Genomic DNA, 12,835 nt, shown 5'->3' with positions numbered 1-12,835 from the left:
CCCGGCAATGCAATTAGTGAGCGCCGTGAAACTCAATAACTAAACCGTGCAGTGTCTTCGTGGCAATATAACCACGAGTCGCGCGTCACGCGTGTATCAACGGCACAAACTACACGACGTGGGTGGGTGTGCAACAAGTGTTTAATGGAGTGGACGGGGCTTGAGCCGGCTTGAACTTCCGTGGACCGTACCGGCATCACAACTCGAGTTAGACAGAGCGAAACGGATCCACTGAATGCGATGTGATTGCTACAAGTAGCTTTGTTTTTTTATACCCTAATTTTAAGAGGCTTGCAGATAAATAAATACGTAAAAACATGGCCTAATTCTGCATTCAATAACCGACCGACGCAAGTTCGTACACTCAGTGTTATCCGAGGGATTGCCATAAACATTCACTCAGTCGGGAGTCGAGCCCACGACCGCCTGCTTACGTCTCAACACAAGACTTACGAAAACAAAATCTAGAATTATTCTCAAAGATGTGAAAACAGCCGGCAAGTGTCATCACTTCAGCTTGATGCGGCAAGCGTCTTGAAACGTTTGGAGACATTTTTGACTTCACTAGCTGTTCATCAATCAGCGAGTTGACCAGAACTATGGATGACGAAAACGAGGTAAGTAGACCCCCTATTGGTCTTTCCTTCCTTAGGGCGGGGTTTTAATAATTAAATAAGAGTTTTAAATAAAATTGCAAAAACCTTTTCCCCTGCCATTATAATACATGATGTATTTAAGGCCTTTATTACTGTAACATTCTATTACTGTAATGATGCAATGGGCGCCGTTAATTTAGTATTGTCGCTAAAAGCCATTCAAGTGGAGACCATTATTGCTTTCAGCTATTATTTATGGATGTCAGTCCATTCCGAAGGCTCGCGTTTCCCTGGCGCGCCATTTGCGTGCTTTCAGTTGCCATGGCAACGCATCAATAAACGCTACATCCGGCGAGGTCGTTTAATTTGATCGCCAAACGAAGGATCGATTTTTTTTTTTTTTTTTTGGCTCTTCGTTTTGTCGTTTATTGTCTTCATATTTTGGCCGGAAATCGACGAAGGCTCTGGCCGCGAACTAATTTGATTGGTTTCAAGCGTTACTAATTGCTGTAGCTTTCCTATTGAGTTGTCTTCTCACGAAACCCATATTTATGATGAACATTGCCAATTTCTATTTTTTTTTAAGGAAAGCTGGGGGTCTATAGGCAATAAAATTGAATACATTTTGGATGGTTGCCAGGAATGTAACGGAAAAAAACATGTCTCGTCGTTACTACTTACATGCATGATGTAACTTAAATAGTAAGAGGCAATATACGAAATTTACAAGCATAAACAACTACCCAAATTATTATGAAATATACCGGACTGTAAGTGAATGATTCTAATAATAATAATAATACCGAAGTCTTATATAGCGCACGTATCTACCAACCCTAATGGTCCATTAGGTACTCAAGGCGCTGGAAATTATGTCTGATATTAGAGACAGGTAAATGAATGAAGTACATGAGAAATATGAGACCCATTATGTAGCACCTTTATAATGGTTTACAAGGTGCTTCGGCGCATCAAACATCCTGTGAACATGCTGTCATGTTCAAGAAAAGTGGAATTTTTGTATCAATTCCAACGATGGTCGGCTGACTTTTTTCAAAAACGGCCCCCAATTTACCAAATTTAGTTAGTCGACATTTTGTTGCAATCGGTTTAATACAATATCCGTGAACGGGTGCAAGCCAGCTAGTCTGGTTCCCCCTGACCTGACAATTCCGACGTCTATAAATTGCTCTGTGTCGTGTGAATTAAGGTCGGGGAACCAGACTACATGAACAGCATTTTTTCCTTGTTTTTTTCCAGCATCCATGAACACAAAACTTCAAACAGGTCAGCGTAACAAAAGTTGCTATAAAATACTAACCCCCAAATCCATGCAATTCTAAAAATTATTGCAAAAGCAAAACGTTGTAAAGGCCTATCAACACCTTTAAACTTTGAAAACTCTAGAACGTGACAATGATATCCACCTTTCATTTTCTTAATGCTGAAATCAGAATTGTGGATGGCAGTAAATACATTTTAAACTACTGCATGACTGCAGCATTTTTTCCAATGGGTCTTGACACTGGTATCATGTTTTGCACAGGGTTTAATTGCGAATTTGAAACATTTCAAATGCTCAAAGTACATGTATACTTTTGTCTTCATTATTTCAATTGCGCCGCCCAGAAAAATATATGCTAGCCACGCCCACAAATGTTCCCGCTTAAAGGGACACAGTTACTATATAGGAATGGCATAAAGCAGTATTCCATAACAGGGAATTTGAAGCTAAAAGTGTACATCTAAATTACGTTTAACATTTAGATTAATGAATGCATCGCACTGGAAGAGATTCCTCGCAGTGATTCGCCGGCAAGTGCGCCCTCACCGTCAGCAGACTGTCCATCCGCAGTTACGGACGAGGCAGATCTTGACACTGATTTACTGACGGGGGAAGTCCCAGACGAGGGAGAGAGCCCAAATATCGGACAGGAAAGTCCGAGTATCAAGCTGCCTCAGGGGCTCGATTCCAGCGAGGAGGAGGAGGACTCACGGGGCGAGCGCGTCGCGAAGCCCCACGCTAATCCTCGCATCATCGCGGTGAGTCCTCAGCCCGGGGACGCATCTCCGGATATCAAGAGTGACCACGACAGCGGCGTCAAAATCGACAACGAAGATGACGAAGACGTCAACAGGACCCCGGATAAACCAGCCCGGACGCCGTCCCTGGTCTCTTGCGAGGCACAGCCGAGCTCTCGAAGCGCTAGCCCAGCCAGCTCCGACCGCGCCGCGTCCGCTAAGGCACCGCCGAGGAAAGCCGCGTCCCAACCGCCCAGGTTCAAGAACGACGTGGAGCCCATGGAGTACCAACGGCCGGCGCCGCCGGCCGGGTACAACCGCGCCGTGCATTCGGTGCAATGTAAGGCGATGCTGATTATCATGGCAACGTCTATTCTGGCTGTCATTTTGATTGTTGGTTTCATCATCTTGAACAGTAAGTTTTTGAAAATGTTGTCTGCATGTATAGAAATAATCTCTTTTCCAGTAACAAAAGATGACAGCACAAAATCTTTTTGTGCGGGTAGTGACTGCAGCATTTTGACAATTAATATTTTCCTTTTTTTTCTCTTCAAGGTGGAAATGATGTTCAACCAAAAACGACAAGTAAGCTCGAAATCATGGTCTTTATTTTTGGATTGGTTTGGTGTTTGTTTTGGCATTTTTTTGGTTTTGTTGTGTATTTCAAAACGTTGTTTATCGGTAATGGTTGTGGTACTGTTGAATGTTCCTTAATATGTTTTGTTCTATAGAGCGTAACGCAGTTTTGAAGTACATTGTGACACACATTTCCTCTTTTCTTGCCTTATTTTCACAGCATCACTTGAAGGTATTTTCAACATCACAAACCGGCCGTACTTGGCAACGTACGCCGATAACAGTTCCAGTGAGTACCGCCGACTCAGTGAGGAATTCATCTACACGGTAAGACCAAAAATCTTAGAATACATATTCTCCATTTTGTGTCAGATTTTCCTGCCAATTTCTCTTCAATTGCTCAATTAATGACACGCATTGCCGAATACATGTAATTCCTTTTGAACAGTCAGTTTTGCATAAAGAATTCATATCAATGAAGAATTACACTTTAGCATGTACAGGGCGAATAAACAAAAGCGGAACCCAAACCCCCAAAATTATATTTCATATTTACATTATATAAATAGCACCAAAATAATACTGAATGAAAAGCCAATTTCATAAGCTACTTTAGGATGAAAACAATACTGAAATTGCTCAATCCGTTCAAAGAATATCACCATTTAAACGCAATGACCCTAAAATCTGTTTCGTCCAAAAAAAAAGAAGCCATTTATTGTGTTTTCTTACTGTTTGGAACAACAAACAAAATGACACAGAATACTTGTTTCAACAACTGTCAAAAACTGTAGTACACAATATCTTTATTAACAACCCTGGATAGGCAAACAATATGATTTATAAAATCCACTTTTTTAAAAAGACGGGCCTTCAAAAGGACTTTGTTGAATATTGTTAACTTTTCAAATGAGGTTTTATTGCTGGTGATGTTTGAAGACAATTGTGACGACGATTCTTGAAATCACATTTTTGGACGAAAGAGGTTTTAGGGTCATTGTTTTTAAATGGTAATATTCTTTGAATGGATTGAGCAATTTTAGAATTTTTCCTCTAAAAGTAGCTTATGAAATTGGCTTTCCAGCTGTTTTTTGGGGGGGTGGTACATATTTTTTTAAATATGAAATATAATTTTGGGGGTTTGGGTTCCGTTTTTTTTTTTACTCACCCTGTACATGTAAGTTTTGGCACTAACTGGCTAAATAATTTTGTGGTTTTTGAGTTTAAAATTTCAAAGTAATTGTAGAGTCACTTTATGCCCCTATTTTTTTTTTAAATGGAACGACAGAAACTAACTTTAAAAGTTACCACAAATAAAAAAATAATAACCCAGCGAACTTTTCTTGTGTCTATTCTCCAGATGAACGCAACTGTTCAAAGCAGCGAAGAATTTTATAACCTCTACGAGACAACCACAGTGGACGGAATCCAGTACGTGAAATCGTCTTTGAATTTCGAAACTGATATTGACATAATCGAATATTATGTCAATATAATTTGAATTAAATTCAAATAAAATTATTTCTTCTCAAAAACTTTCAAGCAGATGGTTGATACCGAGTCTGAAATTCGTTCTTTTAACAATACTAACATCCTTTGACTTTCAAATGCATCAATTTCAAAAATTGCAAATTGTCAAAAATGTATTTTTTATTGCTATGCTAAAATTATGAGTTGTTTTATGTTTTTCATTCTCTATTTTCTGTCGACAGACGGTACAACGGTTCGATCTCTGGCTTTTCAAGACCACTGCTTGACTTCACGATATACCTCGTGATCCCAGAAAGTGATGTGACGACACAACCACCCGAGGTCACGGGGTCATCCCTGGTATCCGACCCCACGTCACTAGGGAACCAGCCGACACTGATTGATGACATGATCGATTATCTCTTAAACGTCACAGAGAGTGGCTATTTTGGGAACTTCACCGGTGAAATGAAATTTAAGGGGTTGTGAAACGGACATCCGGGATTTTTTTTTTAATTGGCATCTCTAGCTCCCAGACCTATTTTCTTGAAACTCTATGGTTCTTGAGTCTGGAGAGCTGAATGGTAACACAAAGGGCGTTTTCCAAACCCCGGCTTCGGCTCCGTCTCTGGCTCCATTCATGCAGGTTGGCAATGGGGCTGGACCCGGATCTGGAGCCGAAGCTGGGTTTGGAAAACGACGTAAAGCTACCAATGAAAACTAGTGTACAAATGAATAGACGTTTTCATTGGATGACCTCAACCCGCCCCCACCTACAAAATTAAAAAAATTGTACATTTGGTGCTCAAACCACATTGCACATTGTAAAAATCATTTTCACAACATTTTAAAGGGTTGTTTTGTAAGATATTTTATGGTAAAACCGAGATTTAGATTTGTTTAATATTTGTAACATCTCTGGTATGCAATTTGCTGATTCTTTGTGGTAGGAGGTATACGTTATGTTTGAAGGGAAAAATGTGTAAATAAAAAAAAACATTCATTGTCAATTTTAAGTGCCTTAATTAACCCTAACCTTCCCAAATCCTCCAAACTACTCTTTGCAAAATGGAGGAATTCGCAGGATTGAGGTTACATGGCAAAAGTGTGTTAATGACTTCAGAGGATGCACTGTTTCTAGGTCTTGGGCCGGACCTTGTGTTGTTTATGCTCAGCCGTGCATAAATTTAGGCCTAGATTATACTTGAAATCCTCCGCACTGCTCCAGGATGTCACTGGCTCTGCCTCAACATATTGACAGTGATTGTCAGTGCATTTTGCAGGATTGAGGCAGTGGTCACCCCTCCAGGGACCACATTCAAGAAATAACAGAGGATTTTGCAGGATTGAGGCTGTATGCCAGTTTTACATGGAGGCAGTTGGAGGATTTTGCAGTATTCAGCAATACATTTTCTGTAAATATATTAATCTCAGATGACTGTTTGCAAATATATACATTGTACGCCTATCAATTATAAGAGGACCAATCGACGACAAAACACAGGGTTAACTAAAAACGGCAAATTTATATTTTTTAAAACCTTTTATTATATCTGTACATAGAACAGTGTTAACTTGTTTAGGAAAAAAACACTAGTTACATGTATGTATAAACTTAAAGAACTCTATGGCCTTCGACTACATTACAATAATTATGTTTTATTAACTTTCTTCTTGATCACATTAATGTTGTAGGTACTTCTTAATCAATTTTTAATGTTACAAAATATTCATTTATTTTTAAGCTCACTTGTTGTTTTAACACTCCCAAGAAATATATTGATGCAGTTCGATAAAAGGCAATTCCTCAAAAAGCAGTTTGGGAGAAATACCATGAATTTAACAAGCTACCTTATCATTTTGCATTTTTACGCCCAGTCTCTTTCTGATCTGTTTCTTATCAACTCAATCATCAATGAACCCATTAATATGTTCTTGAAAATGACAATTTAGCACTCTCATTTTTAGGTCAGGGAACTCATGCACCAAAACGACTTGCTCGCACAATTATCGATAAATATTTTATTTGTTCGGTCACACTTCGTGGAGCTAAAAACTGAAACGATGTGCACCTTATGTATGTATGTCTGGGAAAAGTGCCTTAAAAATTTAATGTGCCTTTGAAAGAAAAAAAGTTAACATTATCTGAAATACATTATGAGCCCCTCTCGCATCAGTACGAACAACTTGGCCCGACTCGCATATTTAATGTGATTGTGAATATTAATGAGATGTCAACTGAATGATCCTTTTGTGTTTTGCACTAATTACGGTCAACGATACATCAATGCAGCTTTTGGGTAATCAGCAACGTGTCGACGCAAGATAGGATGATTAAAAATTACAGTGACGACGATGAGGTATTTATCATTGACGAAACACAGCTTGGGTCGTGAGAACTTGAGTAATATTTCCACTTGAATTGCTCAACGAGGATCAGGAATTAACTATCATTTTTTTTTTTATTGAACTCGAAAGATGTACATTGGAACATGAACCCAAAGATGGCTTGATTTCAACTGAAAATCAAATAGCATCTCTGACGGTGACCAAGCTCCATGTCACATGACACATCAGGTGATCACTTGTTTTCAATTATAGAAAAGCATGGTTTTGATTGGCACACAGCCAGGTCAGACCCCCAACTAGCCCCACCCCAGCTAGACCTGCAGCCCCTCCCTCTGGATAAACCAGCAGCCATCTTGATCTTGTTTCTTGAAGCCATGATTGCCATTGCTATAATGTGTGGCACTGGCTAAGCAGGAACCTGACTATTTTCATCATTCTGCATTAGGGTTGGTTTTTAACTCACGAAAAGGGTGAATTTGACATCATACAACATTAGTTGGGATAAACAGGGTTTAAATGTATTCCCCTTTTGCGAAATCGCTGTTCAAATATCTGTAGTACTGCCACAAATTCGCTGTCATGCAGACTATAAATCGGCAGTCACCTCATACAACAATCCACGTCGATATTTTTCTCACAAAGTATGAACCCACGTCAACTCTTGAACCTTCAAAAACCTTAAAATCCAAAGCAATACTGGTGTGAAAAAAACACCATCTTGACAATAATTTCATCACATGCTTAAAAAAATCCTGACCTTTTCAGTGGAAAACTCATTTCCTACTAAGAGCCGATTTTGTCGACTTCGGGGAACACAAGTTCTTCATCTAGGCTGCTAGCTTTTGGAAGCGGGGTTGTTTTGTCCGGTACGATCCCTTTAAACGGGAGCCATTTGATTCGTCCGACTTGGAGTAGCTGGGCAGTGTCTAGCGTTTCCAAATACTGTACCTGTGTGGGCCAAAACGAATTTGCGGATGGCATTATTTAAAAGGGAACACAAAAGAGTTAATGATTTTCGTAACAGGATTTTGTGACAGGGTTGCAAATTTGAATGCGAGAGTTTCCCTTGACCTAGACTTTTTGGCTGTGCACTTTAAATGATTCGAGAAAAATTCACAAGGGACTCGAACCCACGACCTCCTGCTTACTAGTGAAGATGTCTCACACTCGACCACCGAGCTTGCAAGGGTCGGCTGGCTGGCTCGAATCTGCAATAGCAGCAAACTCATGGAAAGCACTCTGCAAACTGTAAAATATGTTGATTTGTTGCCAAACCCAAATATTTTACCTCATTGAACAAAGACATAAACAAAATCGGGAAACAGCCAACACAGGGTTGGCAGAGCACCCAAACGGCATTTCGGAGGTTGCAGGTTCATACCCTGCTCCAGTCAATTTCTTTGTTCAACTGTAAAAAACTAAAACAAGTTTGTTGCTCTACTTTCGTATTAAAATATGTTTGGTTAGGCCAAAAAAAAAAAGTCTCCGGTTTCTGGTATGGAGCTTGCCCCAAAAGTGGTGCGGCGACGCGGCTTTTTTTTTTTTTACCATATTTTTTTTTTTTTTGGCTTCAAATGTCGGCTGATGACTGCAAATGGTGCCCGACTAAACTTTGTGCAAATATATGGGAGTCCAGAGAGGCCACATAAAGCTTACTCTCGATCATAACCCCATCTAAAAACACGTTGAAATTGCGCAGCAGCAGAATTACAGTCAAACCAGTGAGTTTGGCGGTTTTGAGACATCATCTTGTATTGAAAAAAAAACTTTTTCATTTTGCCGACGCGCATGGCTACGGCGACGCGCGCATACCAGAAACCGGAGACTTTTTTTTTTTGGCCTTACTGACCTGTTGCCTGACGTACTCCACCATGTCTGCCAACTGCGCCGGCTCTATGTCGCGCCTGACGAAGAGATTCCTCCAGAGGGCAGCAGCCAGAACGCTGTCATTGGATAGCAGACCCTTGAGGAAAAGAGCATAAACTCATTGAATTACGCACTGGCCAATTGTATTAACCCTCCTGCTATCTGAACAGTCACAGACAGTCAAAAACCAATCCTCTGTCATGCCTTTATAAGCAGGCTAGTCACCAACAATCTGTATTTCTAGCAAACACTGTGACTAGTCGAATTCAGTCAAACGACAAAAACAGGCAAGTGGTAGGCACAGCTGGCTTATCAATCACCTACAGTCACAGCATAGCTATATCAAGTTACATAAACAGTCCCAGCCAGTCAATCCTGCTTTATGTGGGCTGGGAGCTCTTAACTGTTGAAAACAGTCGTTTGATTGATATTGACTGAAAGGACAACTTGACACAGAATGTATGTTTGCATAGAAAGGTTGAAGTAAACTTCATTTCAAAGATGTGAAAGTGTAAAAAGTTTTTTTGAAACTGAACTCACCTCGTCATATCCAAACAGAGCCGCGTTGAACTGTTCAACCATTTTTTTCAAACTCTCCTTCATCTTGATTGAAGGAATCTGGATTTAAAGAAGAAAAAACCTTGAAATTAAAATTAAACAGAAAATGTTAAAACCACATTTACTTGTAATATTGATCAACGCTTTAGTATTTGCAGTTATAAAAATCAGTGAAAATGCCATGATGCTGCAAGTCTTAAGTAAAGTAAAGACTGTCATGAGCAAATGTGGCCCATCAGGCCGGCGTTAATCACTGGTTTCAGTGGCATGAAACGACTGAGAATATTTCTACTCCCCCTGGATGGGATGCCAGTCCATCGCAGGTTACTCCCCAGCTAATGCCGGTACCCATTTATACTCCAGGGGTGGAGAGAGGCAAGTGGGGGTGAAGTGGCTTGCCCAAGGATACAACATGTGGCCAGCAGCTGGATTCGAACCCCTGACCTTTGTTCAAGTCACAAACTCTAACCAATAGATCTTCGTCTGACTAATTTTTTTTTTCTCATTTTAGACATTGTGCAAGATGTACATCAAGATTGTTCAACGGATTTCCTTTCTTTCAGCTCAACCAATGCCCTCCCCCACCCCTTCCGTCACCCTCTCCCCTACCCCCTCCCCCACCCCAATACTCACCCCCATGACCCGCCCTCTCTCCTTTCTTTCAGCTCAATCAATGCCTCCCCCACCCCTTCTGTCACCCTCTCCCCTACCCTCTCCCCCACCCTAATACTCACCCCCATGACTCGCCCTCTCTCTTGTATATCATGCCACATGGACATGATCAGGTAGTGCACCATGTATTTGCCTTCCTGCCCTTCTTGCTTCAAACGCACCAAACACATCCTTCAATAGAAACCAACAGTCGTACTTTAAAGGCCCATTTACACACACACTATTTTGTCGCAACAACTTTGTTGCGCGGAAAGACGCAAATGACCATGTGTTCAAAAATACGCGATATGTAATGCGATTTTTTCGTCCATCTTTTTCGATTTCGTCCAAAACACAATTTTGGTAATGGCACTCTGTATTTCCAAAAATCAGTCAACTGAGTGATCGTTGGAAATCATTTACATTTCTCGATTTCTTCAAAATGACAGCAAGCCAGACGGAATAATTTAACGGGGTGTTTAGTACCAGTACAATCCTTAATCCAAGTAGGATTTTTGATAATCCGATGAGCCTTTAATGATACAATCTGCAAAGCCCAAGACTATTGGCCTTGTGTAACACCTATAGAGGGCGCCATTGCTAAACTCCATGCATCAGCTTCTCTGGATGGAACAAGATCTTACCATACGTGAAGCTCTGTGACTAGAAACCATGAGAAGAAAGTGTCTGGCATTCCACACGCTGAAAAAAAAAACAGGGAAAAAGTTAAGCTTACAAGAATGTCAGATAAATGCTACACCAACGTCAACAACAAAATCGCTCAAAGTTTGCATGGTGTTGACTGTTGTATCATTCTGGGGTTAAAAGCAATCCGACCTGCAAAATGGTCTTTAGTCTATATAATAATATTTATTATAATATTTATCAGCATCCAGACTCCAACCAGTCTTAAACATAGTGTTTAAAACCCACCAAGCACACACTTATTTCCTTATTAAGGGGCCATGACTTCACAATGTTGAATTTAAACGAAGTTTGGCAACTCGTGTCCCTAGGCAGGATATTTCGCAACAATTGTTCCAACTTCAGGAAGCAAATGACTTTCAATGAGGGTCGATTTGCTGACGTTGTTTCTTTTGTCATGGTCATGAAATATCTGTTGCTTCATGCGCAGTACAAGTTACTCAAAATAAACAATAGTGGAATTTCTCATTTGCAAAACTTACCTCTGAAAAATTGCTGGCAGTCGACATTGTCAACGCACGATGTGTAGAGGTTCAGGCCAGCAACTCTTATTTTCTGAAAGTAAACAACAACAATGCAACTGTAAACAACAATACAAGAAAACAACAACATAAGAAAACAACAGTAACTTTTTTTTCCCATAAATTAGCACAATCGTGTACTCTTGTATATTCTATTACCATATTAAATTATTATAATCATAAATTTTGGCAATATTTTGGATGTTTGAAGAGTTTTGAAATAAAACTTACAAATCTGTTGTAGCGCATCTGCACTGGGATGCCGGCTTGTTCCATCAAACGTTTGAAAGGCCCTGGTTTCCTGTCGGGAAGTGCTACTGCGCTCCGTCGGACTAGAGCCTGTCCAAAAGCGATTAACAGGAAGATATATCTGGGTTACTAGGGAATTCAGAAAACTGCTCAAGACTTTAGCCACTTCTCTGTGAGAGTCCCTGGCTTACATATAAACTGATACACTGACTGAGTCACCGACTGGCAGACTCTCCAAACGACTGTCACTGACTAAGTCACTGGCTGAGTAAGTCACTGAGTAGGGAAATAATGTTCCCAAACAAGATACTCGGGTCTAGGTCAACTTGGCAGCCTTCTCTCGGTTTTATTTCAGCTCATTCTCACCAGACTTTGTGGACTTGTGCCGATGTGTCTCTGTGTTCCTCTCCGTAGGTACGCCCATCTGGAGTATGTCAAATCTGCATGTGGCCCTGATGTTGTTTGTTGCTGGTTGCCAGCTAGGGTGGTCAGACAGCTCAAGCTGCGGCAACATGTCTGAGAAATTGAGCATATTTGTTTTAAAAATAACATATGAAATAGACATTTATATTGAAAATATCACTTGAATGATATTGCACAATAGCTACAGTAAGCCTACCAAGCATTGTGGGATGGTAAAAGGGGCAATGTGCCTTTTATTCTTCCAACAACACTGTTAATCAATTTATGCAAATTCACTCGAGCAGTAATAATTTTATAATTGTTTATTTTGCAATATTAATTCAGGCTTAAAACATGATTTAATAAGTAAGAAAGCAAATTGAAAAAAAAAAAACCCCAGAGAAAATGGAGTTCAGATCTATATATAACTTTTAAATGCAGTCAATTACACCCCCTATTTACCAAACTTGCAAAACACACCAATTCCCCCCCCCCCCCCCCCCCAATGCCCCAAACATTTTATTCATCCATGATCCATCATGCATGGCCGGCCACCGTACCGTACGGACAGCACGCACCACCATCATGACCACTGATGACCGGCCATGGACAAATGATGGAGCTATTTTAAACAAAATTAGTTGTATTAGGCCTACCTGAATTCCTCGAGAAGCAATCTGTGCAGCTCCCAGACTGATCGCCATCTGTGATGTTCGACAAACCGTGTACATCTTGCCAACTGTTTCTCAAAAAAACCCACCAAAATCCGAACAATATTCGCAGATGGAACACAGACAACAACAAAATTTCGCCGGTCTAAAAAAAATGTTACTTAATCTCAGTCTGGTTTCCCAAATTCACGGCGTTATC

General features: G+C 40.4%; 2 protein-coding genes across 2 annotated transcripts; one reads left to right on the top strand and one right to left on the bottom strand.

The window, feature by feature from the left end:
- Positions 1 to 57: 57 nt before the first annotated feature.
- LOC119724757 lies at positions 58 to 5,714 on the top strand. Its single transcript, XM_038195965.1, has 6 exons — positions 58 to 617; positions 2,364 to 3,033; positions 3,174 to 3,203; positions 3,415 to 3,521; positions 4,555 to 4,625; positions 4,907 to 5,714. The coding sequence occupies exons 1-6, from the start codon at positions 600 to 602 to the stop codon at positions 5,151 to 5,153; spliced, it is 1,143 nt and encodes a 380-aa protein (XP_038051893.1). The 5' UTR covers positions 58 to 599; the 3' UTR covers positions 5,154 to 5,714.
- Positions 5,715 to 6,557: 843 nt separating this feature from the next.
- LOC119724756 (ubiquinol-cytochrome-c reductase complex assembly factor 1-like) lies at positions 6,558 to 12,812 on the bottom strand. Its single transcript, XM_038195964.1, has 9 exons — positions 12,622 to 12,812; positions 11,930 to 12,079; positions 11,546 to 11,653; positions 11,276 to 11,348; positions 10,733 to 10,790; positions 10,172 to 10,280; positions 9,420 to 9,497; positions 8,863 to 8,976; positions 6,558 to 7,961 (listed from the first exon to the last, which is right to left on the bottom strand). The coding sequence occupies exons 1-9, from the start codon at positions 12,694 to 12,696 to the stop codon at positions 7,797 to 7,799; spliced, it is 930 nt and encodes a 309-aa protein (XP_038051892.1). The 5' UTR covers positions 12,697 to 12,812; the 3' UTR covers positions 6,558 to 7,796.
- Between the last annotated feature and the right edge of the window lie 23 nt (positions 12,813 to 12,835).

This window comes from Patiria miniata, unplaced genomic scaffold, assembly GCF_015706575.1.
Source record: "Patiria miniata isolate m_02_andy unplaced genomic scaffold, ASM1570657v1 HiC_scaffold_18, whole genome shotgun sequence".
NCBI classification, from domain to species: domain Eukaryota; kingdom Metazoa; phylum Echinodermata; class Asteroidea; order Valvatida; family Asterinidae; genus Patiria; species Patiria miniata.
The sequence above is the reverse complement of the archived record's forward strand: the minus strand, read 5'-3'. Positions and strand labels throughout refer to the sequence as shown.

Excerpts from the sequence above, each read along its gene's own strand:
- LOC119724757 (XM_038195965.1), top strand. Across the intron at positions 3,034-3,173 it reads TGGTTTCATCATCTTGAACA|GTGGAAATGATGTTCAACCA; the intron begins GTAAGTTTTTGA and ends TTTCTCTTCAAG. Across the intron at positions 4,626-4,906 it reads ACCACAGTGGACGGAATCCA|ACGGTACAACGGTTCGATCT; the intron begins GTACGTGAAATC and ends TTCTGTCGACAG.
- LOC119724756 (XM_038195964.1), bottom strand. The coding sequence starts at position 12,696 with ATGTACACGGTTTGTCGAACATCACAGATGGCGATCAGTCTGGGAGCT. Across the intron at positions 12,080-12,621 it reads TTGCTTCTCGAGGAATTCAG|ACATGTTGCCGCAGCTTGAG; the intron begins GTAGGCCTAATA and ends TCAATTTCTCAG. Across the intron at positions 7,962-8,862 it reads TGGAGTACGTCAGGCAACAG|GTACAGTATTTGGAAACGCT; the intron begins GTCAGTAAGGCC and ends TGGCCCACACAG.